Genomic DNA, 21,287 nt, shown 5'->3' on the forward strand with positions numbered 1-21,287 from the left:
ATTCGGCAGGTGGGTTGTTACACACTCCTTAGCGGGTTCCAACTTCCATAGCCACCGTCCTAGCTGCTGTCTATATCAACCAGGGTGAGCCCCACCCCTTTCGTGAGCGCACTGCGCGCGGAGTGACCCCTGTTACGCGCCCCCGGCAACAGGGGTGGCGGGCAGGTAAGCTGCGCGGGCGGAGCGCGCGGAGTGACCCCTGTTACGAGCCCCCGGCCACGGGGGTGGCGGGCAGGTAAGCTGCTTATCTGCTGCGCGTGACGCCGGCCGCGGCGAAGGCGGGGTGTCGGTGCGGTGGGCGCGGTGGTGACCCTGGACGTGCGTCGGGCCCTTCTCGCGGATCGCCTCAGCTATGGCTCCCGGTGGGGCCCTCTCGGGGGAAGGGGCCTCGGTCCCGGACCCCGGCGAGGCGTCCCTTCTCAGCTCCGTAAAAGTGTCCATCTCTTTTTTTTTTTTTCTTCTGTTGTGGCATATGCTGCAGGTGCCTGCTCGTTTTTCGTATGTGGGTAACAACATTTAACTATGTATATATATTTCCGAATTGGTTTAACTGCCACCCGCCTGAATCTATTTAAAATCTATTTTTTTTTATTTCAACCACCCGACCCGACCCGACCCGCGGATAAAATCTAATTTTCTTTAATTTCATCCGCCCGATCCGCGGATAATCCGCGGACTCCGCGGTTGTGCCCGCAAACCGCGCATCTCTACTGTATATATATATATATATATATATATATATATATATATATATATATATATATATATATATATATATATATACATATATACAGGTAAAAGCCAGTAAATTAGAATATTTTGAAAAACTTGATTTATTTCAGTAATTGCATTCAAAAGGTGTAACTTGTACATTATATTTATTCATTGCACACAGACTGATGCATTCAAATGTTTATTTCATTTAATTTTGATGATTTGAAGTGGCAACAAATGAAAATCCAAAATTCCGTGTGTCACAAAATTAGAATATTACTTAAGGCTAATACAAAAAAGGGATTTTTAGAAATGTTGGCCAACTGAAAAGTATGAAAATGAAAAATATGAGCATGTGCAATACTCAATACTTGGTTGGAGCTCCTTTTGCCTCAATTACTGCGTTAATGCGGCGTGGCATGGAGTCGATGAGTTTCTGGCACTGCTCAGGCACTGCTGGTGTCGGTCCACTCTGTTTCCTGAGATCCAGAGTCAACGCAGCCGTCTACCAGCAAGTTTTAGAGCACTTCATGCTTCCTGCTGCTGACCTGCTCTATGGAGATGGAGATTTCAAGTTCCAACAGGACGTGGCGCCTGCACACAGCGCAAAATCTACCCGTGCCTGGTTTACGGACCATGGTATTTCTGTTCTAAATTGGCCCGCCAACTCCCCTGACCTTAGCCCCATAGAAAATCTGTGGGGTATTGTGAAAAGGAAGATGCAGAATGCCAGACCCATAAACGCAGAAGAGTTGAAGGCCACTATCAGAGCAACCTGGGCTCTCATAACACCTGAGCAGTGCCAGAAACTCATCGACTCCATGCCACGCCGCATTAACGCAGTAATTGAGGCAAAAGGAGCTCCAACCAAGTATTGAGTATTGTACATGCTCATATTTTTCATTTTCATACTTTTCAGTTGGCCAACCTTTCTAAAAATCCCTTTTTTGTATTAGCCTTAAGTAATATTCTAAGTTTGTGACACACGGAATTTTGGATTTTCATTTGTTGCCACTTCAAATCATCAAAATTAAATGAAATAAACATTTGAATGCATCAGTCTGTATGCAATGAATAAATATAATGTACAAGTTACACCTTTTGAATGCAATTACTGAATTAATCAAGTTTTTCAAAATATTCTAATTTACTGGCTTTTACCTGCATATATACACATATATACTGTATATATATATATATGTGTGTATATATATATATATATATATGTATGTATGTATGTATATACATACATATATGTATATGTACACATACATATATACATACATACATACATACATATATGTGTATATACACAAACATATATAAATACATACATACATACATATATTTATATATACACATACATACAGTATATACATGCATATATATATATATATATATATATATATATATATATATATATATATATATATATATATATATATATATATATATATTAGTACAGGCCAAAAGTTTGGATACAGCTTCTCATTCAATATTTTCTTTATTTTCATGACTATTTACATTGTAGATTGTCACATCAAAACTATGAACAAATGTGGAGTTATGTACTTAACAAAAAAAAAAGGTGAAATAACTATGAAAAACATGTGTCATATTCTAGTTTCTCCAAAATAGCCACTTTTTGCTCGGATTACTTTTTCGCCCACTCTTGGCATTCTCTCCATGAGCTCCGAGAGGTAGTCACCTGAAATGGTTTTCACTTCACAGGTGCGCTCGAAGCTCATGGAGAGAATGCCAAGAGTGTGCAAAGCAGTCATCGGAGCAATAGGTGGCTATTTTGAAGAAACTATAATATAAAACATGTTTTCGGTTGTTTCACCTTTTTTTTGTTAACTATATAACTCCACATGTGTTCATTCATAGTTTTTATGTGACAATCTACAATGTAAATAGTCATGAAAATAAAGAAAACACATTGAATGAGAAGGTATATATAGATATATATATATATATATATATATATATATATATATATATATATATATATATATATATATATATATATATATATATATATATAGCTGCTGCTGGGGGAGAAAGGTCAATGGGTTAGCATTAGTGGAATCCATAATGTCACTTTTTGCAGTGCATGCCTCTTTAATTGACTAAGATGATGTCATATTGCCAATTAAGTGCAGATGAATGTGCTCATTAATGCTATTTGTAATTGCATTTAGTCTATTAAATAAGCTCAGTCAGGCTAAAATGCTGTAAGAAGTCAACGTGTGCACAGTTAACACAACCTTTTCGTGTTGCTTGGCTTCTTATGAGTGGCAGTTTGCCCTTTTCCACGACTAGAAGGAGACATTTCAGAATTTAGATTCAGGAATAGTATGATGACATTGTCTCTGTCCAATAAAAAGCATGTTCGCAAAGAAATACCAGTCAAATGTTTTGAGACAGCTTCACATTTGACCTCAGCTATTTATCCTTTAGCTGCAATTGTTGTGATTCTTTGTTATACATGTGCCTTTATTGGACAGCACCAATATGTACTGCATGTATTAATGTTGCAAGAAGAATATAAGTTTTATTTTTTTCAATATTAAGTTATGTGAAATGTAGTGTTGCTAATATAGTATGCTTGCTTCTGCTTTAAAGCTCTTACAAAAAAAGATGGCGAGTCAGCAACATCCCAATGGGCCATTTTGGGAGCGAAAAAGTCTATTTTTTTTCCGAAGAGTAGTGCGATTTAAAAATATGGGTTACCAACGCGTTAATCAACAATACCAGGATGTCTTGTGTTCTTTCTGTTGTCTTGTCGGCTAACTCTGTCTTTTGTCTCCGCTCCTCGGCCTGGTCACAGGAACACCTGGATCCAAGGTGAGCTATGATTAAGGACCTTCAACACCTGTACCTGAAACTGTGTCGTAAAGAACATAATGTCATGACTGTCTTGAGTTTCCAATCATTTCTACAACTCTTATTTTTTTGTGATAGAGTGATTGGAGCACATACTTGTTGGTCACAAAAAAACATTCATGAAGTTTGGTTCATTTATGAATTTATTATGGGTCTCCGGGCTGATGATTTTAGGTTTTCCTGAAGAATTTGGAGGTAATCCTCCTTTTTCATTGTCCCATTTACTCTCTGTAAAGCACCAGTTCCATTGGCAGCAAAACAGACCCAGAGCATAATACTACCACCACCATGCTTGACGGGAGGCATGTTGTACCTGGGATTAAAGGCCTCACCTTTTCTCCTCCAAACATATTGCTGGGTATTGTGGCCAAACAGCTCAATTTTTGTTTCATCTGAAAACACAACTGTCCTCCAGAAGGTCTTATCTTTGTCCATGTGATGTCAGATGTCCTACCAAAAGCGCCTTAGTGCAGTGAAACTTGCCAAGGGACATGAAAGCAAATATTAACGTTGCTGTATGTATACTTTTGACCCAGCAGATTTGCTCACATTTTCAGTAGACCCATAATAAATTCATAAAAGAACCAAACTTCATGAATGTATGTGCTCCAATCACTCTATCACAAAAAAATAAGAGTTGTAGAAAGTATTGGAAACTCAAGACAGCCATGACATTATGTTCTTTACAAGTGTATGTAAACTTTTGACCACAACTGTATATGCATGACCATGATAAGCCAATAATTGCAAAATAGTCAACTACCGAATATAACGTTATTTTCAACAGTATTTAATTGACATCGACAACAACAAGCAATGTGTTATTGATTGACTATGCCTCATACTCTTTAAATGTTTGAATTACATAACTTAAAAACCCCGAACGGGACAAGCGGTAGAAAATGGATGGATGGAAAAACACCAATCATCAATATATTTCTTCCTGCTGTGGCCACTGTAGCATTTATTTACTCAACTGCAGAAAGTGCCAGGCATCTTGTGGTAAAACATTATCAGACTCAAGGCTTATGTTTGGAAAAACTTCAATTTTTTCATCATAGTCAATCAATCAATGAAACTTTATTTATAAAGGGCTTTTCATACATAAAAGAAATGCAACGCAAAGTGCTTTACAAAGTTAAAAACATTAACACAGATGAACCACATACCCCATTATCACATACGTACATAGGGACACAGATACCAAACACAAACACACACACAAAACATACACACATATGCAACTATATGGACAAATGATTGCATGTCTGAGTACAGAGGAGACATGTGAGTAAACACTATCACAAGAGCCATATGCACCAGGAGGTCATCAGACCATGACCACCAGGACGCTGACACAAAAGCGCCCCCACAAGCACGGCCGGTAACCCCTGAGGCAGATGGCTCACCTGAGGAACGTTGGAAAATAAAAAATAATAAAACTTGCAAAATAGTAAGAACCAAGAGTAGAGATGAAGAATAAAATACAAGTAAGACATGTGAAGATTAATAGAAATAAAAATATAAATATAACTAAATAAAATCTTGCATAATATACTATTTTTTTTATTATTATTTTTTAAATAATTTCTAACAAATAATTTAATGTACGTTCATATTATAATATTGGGGTGCTGAAAAAAACAAAAAAAAAACGATAAACATCCGGATTAAAAGTCGTATTCATTCCAATTCTAAATCCATTTATAGTTTTCAGGAAAAAAAAATGTTTTTCAAATTGAAAAAAACATTTTTATAAAGATGAGCTTTTCTAACCTTTAACCTGTTTGAAAAAAAGTTGTATGACATTTGTTATACAAGAATCGTTTTTTTTTTTTTTAAATCCAGAATCCTGTTAAATTGAAAATCAAATCCTCACCCAAAAATCAGAATCAAATTGAATCTTGAGTTGTTGTAAGCGTTTAACCCAGGGATCCGGCCCCCCAGCGTCCAAAATCCGGGCCGTGGGAAGTCCCAAGTTAAAAAAAATAAAATAAAAATTAAATTAAATTAAATAAATAAATAAAAAAAATATATATATATATATATATATATATATATATATATATATATATATATATATATATAAATATTTTATATAAATATTTTTTTTATTATTTATTAAAATCTGTCCTTTCTAATTCATTTTCTACCGCTTGTTACTCTCGGTGTCTCCTAGCCGCTCAGGCAAATCATATTGTCTAAAAATGCATTTTCCCATTTGAAAAATAATAAAATACATATATATATATATATATATATATATATATATATATATATATATATATATATATATATATATATATATATATTATTTTTTATTTTTTTTATTTTTTTTTTTACTTATATTTTTTATTTATTTATTATTATTTATTAAATCTGTCCTTTCTAATTCATTTTCTACCGCTTGTTACTCTCGGGGTCTCCTAGCCGCTCAGGCAAATCATATTGTCTAAAAATGCATTTTCCCATTTGAAAAATAATAAATATATATATATATATATATATATATATATATATATATATATATATATATATATATATATATATATATATATATTATAGTCAAGGTTTCTGTGGTTTATCCGTTATACAGTGCTCAATACCAGGGTAGAGCGGAATATGCGTTAGGTCAGGAAAAAACACATAGGCTATATCATCCTACAAGCTTGTTTCGCAGGTTTCCCTACTCGTCAGGGGTTTTTATATAATATAATAAAATCCCCTGACGAGCAGGAAAACCTGCGAAACAGGCTTGTAGGGATGATATAGCCTATGTGTTTTTTTTCCTGACCTAACGTATATATATACAGCCCGGGCCCCCGGCCAAATTGTTTAAACCCATCGCGGCCCCCGAGTCAAAAAGTTTGGGGACCACTGGTCTAACCAACATTTCTGTAAGATTGAATTTTGTTGACAGGCTTCTTCAGTCAATAAAGGGTCGATATACGTACATTTTCTGGATACATTAGTTTGTCATCTTTTCGTGTCAATGTTGACATTTTCAAATTGCTCCACGTTGCACACGGCCTTACAAATGCCACGTCAGTCTTTGCAGGCGCCATAGTTTATGGTAAAGACATGTGATGTCCGACAATACTGGATGGCAGATATCAGCAGCCAATATTGGCATAAAAATAAGACATCAGATCATGTCTGTATCGTTTTTTGGGGATTTTTTTTGCTGACAAAAAATCTGATAAGTTTTGACCAAAATAACAGATAATGCTTGGCGTGAGTGACAACCTCAGCAGACTTTATTTCCAGTTTGTTGTGGGAATATGCACTACAAGTACAGTTAACAAATGTGCAATTATGATAGGAGTGGCCTGATCCGATATCAGCTAAAGTACTAAACGGTAAAAGGTAAACATGGTAAGTTAAAGGCTTCTAGGAGCTAGCAGCTACAACAGCTAAGCACACAATAGCACACAAGCGTGTTACATATCCTTCATTAAACAGCACATTTGTAGATACAAACAAGTATTAAACACTGTAATTACGTATTTTTACATATTACTTCCACATACAACGTCTGTGAGGTAAAAGTGTATCAGAAAGCATTCGGTAACAAATGTGTCACGTGTCAAAAACAATTACCACTCCATTTCCACCTAAAGACAGCATACCATGGGATCTGGATGAATGTTTTGCCTCATTCCAGTGAGAATCCTGCGTGTGACTGAAGCATTAAGGAGTGGGCGTTGAATAATTTATCCAGGACTAGCTGCAGTATGCATAGACAACCACCAGGTAGCATCTGTGAGCAGATAATACTGCATCATCTCTGTCTCTTTCGGACTTATCAGGTCTTTACATCGAGGGAACGCCAGTCTTCACCCATTTTTGACTCACGCTTTAAGTGAGGGATGAGGCAAAAACTAATCCGGACCCACCGTAAATCCATTTCAGACAGTTAATAATAAATGGTAGGTGAGATGGGCTCCAGCGCCCCCAGTGACACCGAAGGGAATAAGCGGTAGAAAATGGATGGATGGATATATATATATATATATATATATATATATATATATATATATATATATATATATATATATATATATATATATACAGTCAAGGTGTGTGTGGTTTATCTGTTATACAGTGCTCAATACCGGGGTAGAGTGGAATATACGTTAGGTCAGGAAAAAACACAGAGGCTATTTCATCCCTACAAGCCTGTTTCGCAGGTTTCCCTGCTCTTCAGGGGAATTTATATATATATATATATATATATATATATATATATATATATATATATATATATATATATATATATATATATATATACGGTATATATATATATATATATATACTTTACTTTACTTTACTTTACTTTACTTGCTGCATATATACATCATACACCAGCAGCCAAGAGGAGCTTTTAAAACATTTAGGCTGTTTTGAAAAGCTTTTATTGTATTATATAAACCAAATAATATATTGTGAGAATTGGTTTGAATTGAGAATCGTGTTGAATCGACAATCGATTCTGAATTGAATCGCGAGATATTATAAGAATTACATCCCCTGAAGAGCAGGGAAACCTGCGAAACAGGCTTGTCGGGATGAAATAGCCTCTGTGATTTTTCCTGACCTAACATATGAGAATGACATCTATCTAAATAGGTTAGTGTTTTTCATACCTACCATTGTTCTCTCTTTAAAATATTAAAATTATGCATGAGTCGTGCTGATATCGGTATCGGCCAATACTCAAGGCTCCAATATCAGCATCGGAAGTAAAAAAAATAAATAAATAAAAGTTAATAATTATTCTTGTTATTGAGATTTTTTGTTTGGTTTTCTCTCTCAGGGCCAAAAAGGTGAACCCGGAGATATTACTGATGTAAGTAATAAACATTCACTCTTTACAAGAACCACACCTAGTAGTATCAGACTAAATGAAACCAGATTATTATGAAATATGAAGGACACGAGGAAAGAGTTCTTGTGCAAAGACATCTGGAAAGTGTTTGCCAAATGAAGTATCTCTATGTTTTTATTCTAATGAACAATAAACATCATATTAATGCTAATTGTTGTTCTCTCCCCCCAGGTGGTAGGACCAAGAGGACCATCTGGCCCAATGGTAGATCTTCATTCTGCCATCCATGTGTGGAGATGCTTCTTCGTCTAACTAACTCCTCTTTGGCGTGCTCCATCAGGGCCCCCCAGGAGAGCAGGGACACAGAGGACCCCGAGGAGAAAAGGGAGAGAGGGTAACTTGACTGCTAATTTTAAAATGTATATACTCCAAAAAGAACATGTATAGTAGGTCTGTTGATGGGTGGTTTGAGGTGGGTAAGGGTGCAGAATGGCCGCCTTTCATTGGAGCAGCTCCCCCCAAGCTTGTCATGTGTCGTTTGCATTGGGTTGTGTGGTTAACTCGTGTCAACTAAACCATGCAGAGTTTGGGTGAAGCAACCATGTTTAAAGTATAAACACACATGAAGTAAAATAGCCTTTTCTTCACATTATTCCATGCATTAGTGGTAATGTCAGGAACCGTACACCTTGGATTATCGCCTTAAAGGGGACCTATTATGCAAAACCGACTTTTGAATGATATCTGCTGTTGTGTTTTTGGGATCTGCATAAGTCCCGAAAAGTTGAAATCAAACCATGGAGGCATGGCGGAGATATTTATAAAACAATCTTGTCTCCCTTCAAACTTCCTCCAAATGAGTTGTTTGGAGTTTGCCCAATTTGTGACGTTTTTCCCATTGGTGACGTCAGAGGGTTTATCTACAAAACCCATAACCAGTGAAGTTGGCACGTTGTGTAAATGGTAAATAAAAACAGAATACAATGATTTGCAAATCCTTTTCAACTTATATTCAATTGAATAGACTGCAAAGACAAGATATTTAATGTTCCAACTGAGAAACGTATGTTTTTTTTGCAAATAATCATTAACTTAGAATTTAATAGCAGCAACACATTGCAAAAAAGTTGGCAAAGGGGCATTTCCTTTTAACAACACTCAGTGAACGTTTAAGAACTGAGGAGATCAATGTTTGAAGTGGAATTATTTTCCATTCTTGCTTGATGTACAGCTTAAGTTGTTCAACAGTCCGGGGGTCTCCATTGTGGTATTTTAGGCTTCATAATGCACCACACATTTTGAATGGGAGACAGGTCTGGACCACAGGCAGGCCAGTCTAGTACCCGCACTATTTTACTACGAAGCCATGCTGTTGTAACACGTGGTTTGGCATTGTCTTGCTGAAATAAGCAGGGGCGTCCATGATAATACATATGTTGCTCCGAAACCTGTATGTACCTTTCAGCATTAATGGTGCCTTCACAGATGTGTAAGTTACCCATGCCTTGGGCACTAATACACCCCCATACCATCACCGATGCTGGCTTTTGAACTTTGCACCTCCAACAATCCGGATGGTTCTTTTCATCTTTGACACAACGTCCACAGTTTCCAAAAACAATTTGAAGTGTGGACTCGTCAGACCACAGAACACTTTTCCACTTTACATTAGTCCATCTTAGATGAGCTCGGGCCCAGCGAAGCCAGTGGCATTTCTGGGTGTTGTTGATAAATGGCTTTTGCTTTGGACAGTAGAGTTTTAACTTGCACTTACAGTTGTAGCAACCAACTGTAGTTACTGACAGTGGTTTTCTGAAGTCTTCCTGAGCCCTTGTGGTGATATCCTTTACACACTGATGTCACTTTTTGATGCAGCACTGCCTGAAGGATCGACGGTCCGTAATATCATCGCTTACGTGTATTGATTTCTCCAGATTCTCTGAACATTTTGTTGATATTACGGACCGTAGATGGTGAAATCCCTAAATTCCTTGCAATAGCTGGTTAAGAAATGTTGTTCTTAAACTGTTGGACAATTTCCTCACGCATTTGTTCACAAAGTGGTGACCCTCGCCCCATCCTTGTTTGTGAATGACTGAGTATTTCATGGAAGCTGCTTTTATACCCAATCATGGCACCCACCTGTTCCCAATTAGCCTGTCCACCTGTGGTATGTTCCAAATAAGTGTTTGATGAGCATTCCTCAACTTTCTTACTCCTTTTTGCCACTAGTGCCAGCTTTTTTGAAACATGTTGCAGGCATCAAATTCCAAATGAGGGAATATTTGCAAAAAATAACAAAGTTTTCCAGTTGGAACGTTAAATATCTTGTCTTTGCAATCTATTCAAGTTGAAAAGGATTTGCAAATCATTGTATTCTGTTTTTATTCACCATTTACACAACGTGTTAACTTCACTGGTTTTGGGTTTGTATATATAGTATAAATTTCTCCAAAGTGCTTTGCGTGAGTCCGCCATTGTAGTCCGTCTGTCGTAAATAGGCTCCTTCTTTTTCTCTATCCTCTCCTTCTGGGGCAGACTGGCTCATACGTGTACATGCATCCTCAGCTTTTGCCATTTCTAATACAAAGTAGCGAACAGTTCAGACTTAAACTGTTTTCATATGGAAGAGCTAAAAACTACAACAAAGATGTCGTTCAGAAAGTGGCTTGAAAATGGTCAGTAAAACTTAATTGATGCAAAATGTTAATCGAAGAACCACCAATACATGTTATGTAGACCGCAAGGAAGTGTTTTACATGGAGAATTAAATCATAATATGACATCTTTAATAACAATATCTGACTAACTGTTTCACAGTATACAGCAAAGTCTCTTTACAATTAAAAAAAATGTATTATAAAAGCAATTGATAACAAATTATGTATGATAATCGCGGCTCTTACAAGTAGCATTATCACTGGAGGACTAGAGAACAAAGACTGGCTGAACATGCTAAACTATACACCCTAGGAAGATACAAAAAAAGCATAGCTTACCCCTAATCTTGAACGTTAACGTGCGTGGGTGCTTCGATTCAAATATCCACAGTAATAATACCAAGTATAGTCAGTATATGGTCGATACTACAGTGATTAGATTGATACAGGCACCAAAATGTATTTTGATGGTTTTCGAATACAAAAAAAATAATTATTGGCTTCATTTTAACAAACAATCTTAGGGTACATTAAACATATGTTTATTATTGCAATTCAGTCCTTAAATAAAATAGTGAACATACCAGACAACTTGTCTTTTATTAGTAAGTAAACAAACAAAAGCTCCTAATTAGCCTGCTGACATATGCAGTAATATATTGTGTCATTTATCATTATATTATTTTGTCAACATTATTAAGGACAAGCTGTAAAAAATGTATTATTAATCTACTTGTTAATTTACTGTTAATATCTGCTTACTTTTTTAAACATATACTATCTACACTTCTGTAACAAGCACTTATTATTTTGTAGTTTGGATACTTTACATTAGTTTTAGGTGATACTGCACATTTTAGTTGTTTTTTTTTATTTAAAAAAAAAATAGAAGGTTTAGTGTTAATACATTCACATAACAAAGTACAAATGTTTACGCATATAGAAATTAATAAATATCCACATCAGACATTGTCTGTGACTCATCACAATTAAACCCAAGGTGAAGCGTTATCGCCCTCTACTGGTCAAATTCACATTAAATGAGATACATGTCAGACATTAAAAAAAAAAACAAGACGACCACAAATACAAAAGACATCACAAAGTCAGCAATTTCACTACAAAACAAACAAAATATCTTTATGCCCAATATATACTTACAAAGATTTGACCGAGTTTTGTGATGTAGCTTACGGTCCGACAAGAAAACACTGACTCGAGCTCTTGCTGGAGGCAGAACATTCATACTTTGTTGTGTTGTCGTTGTTAAAAGTCCGATTTTAGAAATGTTTTATGATTATTTGAAGGCTTAAATGAGAAATGTTCTTCTTCTCATCCACTGCTGCTTCATTGTGACACTTATGCCTCGCCGTTGCCCCCTGTGGTGTGGCGGGAGTACTGCATACATGAGGAACCCAAGTTTGAATTGTTCCATCAAGCCTCGCTGGGTGATGGTCAGCGGGTCAAATGAAAAGCGTTGGCGGGCCGGGTATGGACATTTAGCTGTATGAAAGAGCCATATTAGACCAAAAATACAAAAAAACTAAACTCTCTGGAGCTGCAAAAAATCAAAAGCCGTATTTTTTTTTATTTTTTTTAAAGTATTTATTTCAAACCTGCACAATACAACAACACACTTTTTTTTTGTTTTGTTTTTTACATTTTGGCAGAGACATTTATGCAAAGCTTGAAAAGGGGTTGGATGAAGCAATTGCTTATAATATCCCAACCCCTCTCACTCATTCCACATTTAACATAATCAATATAATACAATACTATACAAACAAAAACAAGAAAAACTCCTATACACTAACAATACAATAGTACCACTGTTACTATGGTACAAGACAAGACGAGACAAAAAACACACACACACACATAAGCCTTATAATGAAGGAAACACATGATGTAAGTGTCTATATTACTATCAAAATGACTATGTCTCGCGGGCTGACGCAAATCTTTGTTGACAGAAATGTTGAAATTGAATATTAATTCTACACATTTTTACAACATTATCAGAGGCTACTCAAAAGGTGAGATAACTCCTGGAAATTATTGGCTTTTAATGGTCAAATGTATATATCTGTGTGTCCAAGTTAAGGCTGTCTTCTTTTAATAGATTTATTACAATCTTTGGCAAGCTAGGTAATGTTTGCTGTGGTCTGGAACAACATGGCACTGAAATGCAGCCAATATTACATACAGATAATGTGTCATGAGATATGCAAAACTAAATTATATACAAAGAGGATAAAAGTAAAGGATATTAAATGAGTTCAAATATACCTACACATGAGACATAATGATGCAATATGTACATACAGCTAGCCTAAATAGCATGTTAGCATTGATTAGCGTGCAGTCATGCACTGACCAAATATGCCTGATTAACACTCCACACAAGTCAATAACATCGACAAAGCGCACCTTTGTGCATTCACGCACAGCATAAAACATGTGGTGGGCAAAATGAGACAAAGAAGGAGTGGACGATTTTACATGTAAACAAACTGTTGCATCACAGTCCACACTATGGTGAGTTCAAGAACCGCCGAAATGAGTAGGACAAAACTATTTTCACCAAATAGTGTCATCAGTCAAGCATACACACAAACATATTCAACAGTTCTAACAATTGGGAAGGTTTGTGTCATGTTTGTGCTCAAACTAAAAACATACTAAAACAAAACATTTATTTTTTCCCCCATCTTTTCACATTTTCAATAATTTTTCAAAAATGCTCCAGGGAGCCACTAAGGCGGCTAAAGAGCCACGGGTTGCTGACCCCCGTGTTAGGGAGCAAGACTGTTGTAAGAATGTTTTGGTCGGATCTTGGTGGATTCACTGTTCACGCTTGTGACTCCAATTTTTTTGCGTGGAACTGAAAGCCTTGCAATTTGCTGAGAAACATCTCTTACTGTGTTTTAAAACAATCTTAAGTTGAGGAACAAAAGTACGCCTGTTTGACCACCCAAGTTCTTTAGCCATGTCAGAGTCTGCAACCGGATGAGACCTCACGTGCAACCAAGTTATCAACAATTGGTACTGTTTGATTTCACGTGAATCAGTACGGACAGGCCCCAGGGGTAGATGAGATCCGCCCGGAGTTCCTTAAGGCTCTGGATGCTGTGGGGCTGTCTTGGTTGACAAGACTCTGCAGCGTCGCGTGGACATCGGGGGCGGTACCTCTGGATTGGCAGACCGGGGTGGTGGTTCCTCTCTTTAAGAAAGGGAACCGGAGGGTGTGTTCTAACTATCGTGGAATCACACTCCTCAGCCTTCCCGGTAAGGTCTATTCAGGTGTACTGGAGAGGAGGCTATGCCGGATAGTCGAACCTCGGATTCAGGAGGAACAGTGTGGTTTTCGTCCTGGTCGTGGAACTGTGGACCAGCTCTATACTCTCGGCAGGGTCCTTGAGGGTGCATGGGAGTTTGCCCAACCAGTCTACATGTGTTTTGTGGACTTGGAGAAGGCATTCGACCGTGTCCCTCGGGAAGTCCTGTGGGGAGTGCTCAGAGAGTATGGGGTAACGGACTGTCTGATTGTGGCAGTCCGCTCCCTGTATGCTCAGTGCCAGAGCTTGGTCTGCATTGCCGGCAATAAGTCGGACACGTTTCCAGTGAGGGTTGGACTCCGCCAAGGCTGCCCTTGGTCACCGATTCTGTTCATAACTTTTATGGACAGAATTTCTAGGCGCAGTCAAGGCGTTGAGGGGATCTGGTTTGGTGGCTGCAGGATTAGGTCTCTGCTTTTTGCAGATGATGTGGTCCTGATGGCTTCATCTGGCCAGGATCTTCAGCTCTCACTGGATCGGTTCGCAGCCGAGTGTGAAGCGACTGGGATGAGAATCAGCACCTCCAAGTCCGAGTCCATGGTTCTCGCCCGGAAAAGGTTGGAGTGCCATCTCCGAGTTGGGGAGGAGATCTTGCCCCAAGTGGAGGAGTTCAAGTACCTCGGAGTCTTGTTCACGAGTGAGGGAAGAGTGGATCGTGAGATCGACAGGCGGATCGGTGCGGCGTCTACAGTAATGCGGACGCTGTATCGATCCGTTGTGGTGAAGAAGGAGCTGAGCCGGAAGGCAAAGCTCTCAATTTACCGGTCGATCTACGTTCCCATCCTCACCTATGGTCATGAGCTTTGGGTTTTGACCGAAAGGACAAGATCACGGTTACAAGCGGCCAAAATGAGTTTCCTCCGCCGGGTGGCGGGGCTCTCCCTTAGAGATAGGGTGAGAAGCTCTGCCATCCGGGGGGAGCTCAAAGTAAAGCCGCTGCTCCTCCACATCGAGAGGAGCCAGATGAGGTGGTTCGGGCATCTGGTCAGGATGCCACCCGAACGCCTCCCTAGGGAGGTGTTTAGGGCACGTCCGACCGGTGGGAGGCCGTGGGGAAGACTCAGGACACGTTGGGAAGACTATGTCTCCCGGCTGGCCTGGGAACGCCTCGGGGTCCCACAGGAAGAGCTGGACGAAGTGGCTGGGGAGAGGGAAGTCTGGGCTTCCCTGCTTAGGCTGCTGCCCCCGCGACCCGACCTCGGATAAGCGGAAGAAGATGGATGGATGGATGGCATTACGGACAGAATTCCAATAATAAAAGTACATCCCTAATTATAGATGATATGTTTATTAAAGTGGTCTGCATCTTACTCGGAGGTGTGCCTAATAGTCTGACTCTCTCTTGTAAATAAGGCAACTGAAATATGAATTATATGTCAATATACAAAACCCAAAACCAGTCAAGTTGGCACGTTGTGTATATTGTAAATAAAAACAGAATACAATGATTTAAAAAGCTTGTTGAGAAATGTTGTTCTTAAACTGTAGGACAATTTCCTCATGCATTTGTTGACAAAGTGGTGACCCTCGCCCCATCCTTGTTTGTGAACGACTGAGCATTTCATGGAAGCTGCTTTTATACCCAATCATGGCACCCACCTGTTCCCAATCAGCCCGCACTCTTTTACTATGAAGCCACGCTGTTGTAACACGTGGTCTGGCATTGTCTTGCTGAAATAAGCAGGGGCGTCCATGATGCTTGGATGGCAACATATGTTTCTCCAAAAACCTGTATGTACCTTTCAGCATTAATGGCGCCTTCACAGATGTGTAAGTTACCCATGCCTTGGGCACTAATACACCCCCATACCATCACAGATGCTGGCTTTTCAACTTTGCGCCTATAACAGTCCGGATGCTTCTTTTCCTCTTTGGTCCGGAGGACACTACGTCCACAGTTTCCAAAAACAATTTGAAATGTGGACCCGTCAGACCACAGAACACTTTTCCACTTTGTGTCAGTCCATCTTAGATGAGCTCAGGCCCAGCAAAGCCGGCGGCGTTTCTGGGTGTTGTTGATAAATGGCTTTGTCTTTGCATAGTGGAGTTTTAACTTGCACTTACAGATGTAGCGACCAACTGTAGTTACTGACAGTGGTTTTCTGAAGTGTTCCTCAACCCATGTGGTGATATCCTTTACACACTGATGTCGCTTTTTGATGCAGTACTGCCTGAGGGATCGAAGGTCCGTAATATCATCGCTTACGTGTAGGGATTCCTCCAGAGTCTTTGAACATTTTGATGATATTACGAGATAGTGAAATCCCTAAATTCCTTGCAATAGCTCGTTGAGAAATTTTGTTCTTAAACTGTAGGACAATTTCCTCATGCATTTGTTGACAAAGTGGTGACCCTCGCCCCATCCTTGTTTGTGAACGACTGAGCATTTCATGGAAGCTGCTTTTATACCCAATCATGGCACCCACCTGTTCCCAATTAGGCTGTTCACCTGTGGGATGTTCCAAATAAGTGTTTGATGAGCATTTCTCAACTTTCTCACTCTTTTTTGCCGCTTGTGCCAGCTTTTTTGGAAACATGTTGCAGGCATCAAATTCCAAATGAGCTAATATTTGCAAAAAATAACAAAGTTTTCCAGTTTGAACGTTAAGTATCTTGTTTTTGCAGTCTATTCAATTGATAATAAGTTGAAAAGGATTTGCAAATCATTGTATTCTGTTTTTATTTACCATTTACACAATGTGCCATCTTCACTGGTTTTAGCTTTTGTACTATAGTCATGAAATAACGTCTGCTTTCTAATTATTATCAGGGAACCTCCGGTCCCCGTGGCAGAGATGGCGAGCCTGGAACCCCCGGAAACCCCGGACCCCCTGGACCTCCAGGACCAAACGGACCCCCTGGCCTTGGCGGGGTGAGTGTCCCCAGTAAAAAAACAGAGAATATGCAGATGGATTTTTTTTTATGGTGGAATAAAACTGCAGGAAAGGAACTTTTTTTGGCGGGGGTTGGTTGGGGCAGTCAGAAAATAATTGAGAATAGTAGGGACAAGCGGTAGAAAATGGATGGATGGATGATAATGAAAATATTTTCAAAAATATGTAGGAAAAATATGTAGGAAAAATATGCACACAATAGACAAGTTTTGATATTAAAACCATCTTTACTCCAGTAAATAATGTTGTCTATAATAACCTGTACCGATAAATAGGTAAGTAATTTATGCTCCACATAATGAGATGAAAACAATGATATAATTTTTTAATAAGGTTCAGGATGTTTATCAGATTCTTCTTCTTTGTACTTTGTAAACATTTTGAGTTTGAACACTTTCTTAAAGTGGATTATAGTATACTTATTTGCTTAATTCATTCTGTCATTAATTTCCACATACTGATAGACTAAAGGTTTTAAGTGTTGTACGTGCGTACAAATGTTTCAAGTAGACTTTTTCTTTAAGGTTATATGAGTTTGAGTTTTGTTTCGAACATCCATGCATACAACATGATACATCACACATGCATGCAAACAACATGATAAAATCACACATGCATGCATACAACATGATACATCACACATGCATGCATACATTATGATACATCACACATGCATGCATACAACATGATACATCACACATGCATGCATACAACATGATACATCACACATGCATGCATACAACATGATACATCGCACATGCATGCATACAACATGATACATCACACATGCATGCATACAACATGATACATCACACATGCATGCATACAACATGATACATCACACATGCATGCATACAACATGATGCATCACACATGCATGCATACAACATGATACATCACACATGCATGCATACAACATGATACATCACACATGCATGCATACAACATGATGCATCACACATGCATGCATACAACATGATACATCACACATGCATGCATACAACATGATGCATCACACATGCATGCATACAACATGATAGATCACACATGCATGCATACAACATGATAGATCACACATGCATGCATACAACATGATGCATCACACATGCATGCATACAACATGATACATCACACATGCATGCATACAACATGATACATCACACATGCATGCATATAACATGATAAATCACACATGCATGCATACAACATGATACATCACACATGCATGCATACAACATGATACATCACACATGCATGCATACAACATGATGCATCGCACATGCATGCATACAACATGATACATCACACATGCATGCATACAACATGATGCATCACACATGCATGCATACAACATGATACATCACACATGCATGCATACATGATAAATCACACATGCATGCATACAACATGATACATCACACATGCATGCATACAACGTGATGCATCACACATGCATGCATACAACATGATACATCACACATGCATGCATACAACATGATGCATCACACATGCATGCATACAACATGATAAATCACACATGCATGCATACAACATGATACATCACAATTTCCAGTTTCTCTTTTCAACATGTTCGAAAAGGAGTAGGAAGAAGCAGAACTTATTTAACCCTACCCCTTTTATTTTACATAGCAGTTGCTAAAACTTTTGTTCACTTCCTGTTCTCAATTTATTCACAATATACTCCATAAGTAATCACAATAAAAATAAATAAATAAATAATAATTGGTGAAGTAAGTTACATTTCATATGCTGAGATGAGTAATATTATCTAGAAAATGAATGGATGGATGAAATAAATTCAGAATGTTTATCATGGTTCTTCTTCTTTGTACTTTGTAAACACTTTAAGTTTGAAGAGTTTCTTGATTTTAACTGTTTGCAAATGCACCAAATAATAGAATTTCAATAAAATAAGATGTTAACTGTTCTTGATGGCCAAAGTTATTTGAACTTACCTCTTCTGTAGCTGAATGAAGTGTACCTTTGTTGTTCTTTCCTCATTTCTATTTCTGCATATTTTTACCCGTATTTACAATATTTGAAGTTTGAAGATTCTTACATCATACAAGTGTTGAAAATAATTCAACCGCTGTTAATATGAAGACAGTAAAACTGTTAGTTCTGAGTACGTGATAAAGATGTAATGCGATTGGACAAAAAAAGTCTAGAAGGTTACAGTAAAGAAAACGAAGGAAAACCCTCTCAGATCACAATGATGATACTAATTACTTTTCTAACTTGTTGTAGAACTTTGCTGCTCAGATGGCAGGCGGCTTTGACGAGAAGGCTGGCGGCGGAGCTCAGATGGGCGTGATGCAAGGACCCATGGTGATGACTCGTTTATGCTCTTTCTTTTCTTCCTTACTTTATCCTCTTTCCTTCCTTCATCCTTTTTCCTTTATCCTCTTTCCTTCCTTCCTTTACCCTTTTTCCTTTCTTCCTTTATCCTCTTTCATTCCTACCTTTACACTTTTTCCTTTCTTCCTTTATCATCTTTCCTTCCTTCATCCTTTTTCCTTTTTCCTCTTTCCTTCCTTCCTTTACCCTTTTTCCTTCCTTCCTTTATCATCTTTACTTCCTTCATCATTTTTCCTTTATCCTCTTTCCTATCTTCATGTATCCTCTTTCCTTCCTTCCTTTATCCTCTTTCCTAACGTCCTGTATCCTCTTTCTTTCCTTCCTTTATCCTCTTTCCTTCCTTTCTTTAACCTTTTTCCTTCCTTCCTTTATCATCTTTCCTTCCTTCATCCTTTTTCCTTTATCCTCTTTCCTTCCTTCCTTCCTTCCTTCCTGTATCATCTTTCCTTCCTTCATCCTTTTTCCTTTATCCTCTTTCCTTCCTTCCTTCCTTCCTTCCTTCCTTCCTTCCTTTATCATCTTTCCTTCCTTCCTTTATCCTCTTTTATTCCTTCTTTTATCATTTTTCCTTTATCCTCTTTCCTTCCTTTAGCTCTTTTCCTTTCTTTATTCTCTTTCCTTTTTTCCTTACCCTATTTTCTTTCTCCCTTCATCCTCTTCCCTTCCTTCCTTTATCTTCTTTCATTCCTTCTTTTATCCTCTTTCTTTCCTTCCTTTATCTTCTTTTGTTCCTTAATTGTCTCTCATTTCCTTTCTTTATTCTCTTCCCTTCTTTTCCTTATCCTATTTCCTTTTCTTCCTGGATCCTCTTTCTTTTCTTCCGTTATCTTCTTTCCTTCTTTTATCATCTATCATTCCTTCTTTTATCCCCTTTACTTACTTCCTCTATCCCATGCCCTTTCTTTATTCTCTTTCCTTATTTTCCTTATCCTATTTCCTTTTCTCCTTTATCATCTTTCTTTTCTTCCTTTATGGTCTCTCATTTCTTCCTTTATCCTCTCGCCTTCCTTCCTTTATTCTTTCCTTCCTTTTTTACCTCTCTTCCTTCCTTTGTCGTCTCTCCTTCCTTCCTTAATTCTCTTTCCTTTATCATTTTTCCATTTCTTCCTTTATCCTCTTTCCTTGCCTCCTTTATCCTCTTTCAATCCTTCCTTTCTTCCTTCATTTATCCTTTCTTTATCCCTTTTCCTTTCTTCGTTTATCATCTTTCTTTCCTGTTTTAACATCTTCCCTTCTTTCTTTTATCCTATTTCCTTTCCTACTTGATCCTCATTCTGTTCTTCCTTTAACCTATTTCCTTCCTTCCTTCATCATTTTTCCGTTTTTCCTTTATCCTTTTTCCTTCCTTATTTCATTTGTATATATTCCGTCATTAATCCTCTTTCAATTTATTTCTTTAACCTCCTTCTGTCCTTCCTTTATCTTTTTTCCTTCCTTCATTTTTCCACTTTCCTTTTTCCATTTATCTCTTTCCTTTCCCCATGTATCCTTTTTCCTTTCTTCTCATCGTCCTGCATGTCAATGTTGCACAAAAGGTTGTCGGTTTATTTCGCAAGAGGACTTTTCTGGATGCTATAGTTCTTCTAAG

General features: G+C 38.0%; 1 protein-coding gene across 2 annotated transcripts in view; it reads left to right on the forward strand.

Annotated features, from left to right (window-relative positions):
- Positions 1-21,287, forward strand: part of col2a1b (collagen, type II, alpha 1b) — a 150,855-nt gene that overhangs the window by 14,934 nt on the left and 114,634 nt on the right. For both annotated transcript variants that reach the window (XM_061937692.1, XM_061937693.1), the window contains 6 exons: positions 3,545-3,561; positions 8,417-8,449; positions 8,660-8,692; positions 8,769-8,822; positions 17,197-17,298; positions 19,589-19,669. In XM_061937692.1, the coding sequence (XP_061793676.1) occupies positions 3,545-3,561; positions 8,417-8,449; positions 8,660-8,692; positions 8,769-8,822; positions 17,197-17,298; positions 19,589-19,669 (320 nt within the window). The remainder of the gene's footprint in view (positions 1-3,544; positions 3,562-8,416; positions 8,450-8,659; positions 8,693-8,768; positions 8,823-17,196; positions 17,299-19,588; positions 19,670-21,287) is intronic.

Source organism: Nerophis lumbriciformis, linkage group LG03 (assembly GCF_033978685.3).
Source record: "Nerophis lumbriciformis linkage group LG03, RoL_Nlum_v2.1, whole genome shotgun sequence".
NCBI lineage: Eukaryota > Metazoa > Chordata > Actinopteri > Syngnathiformes > Syngnathidae > Nerophis > Nerophis lumbriciformis.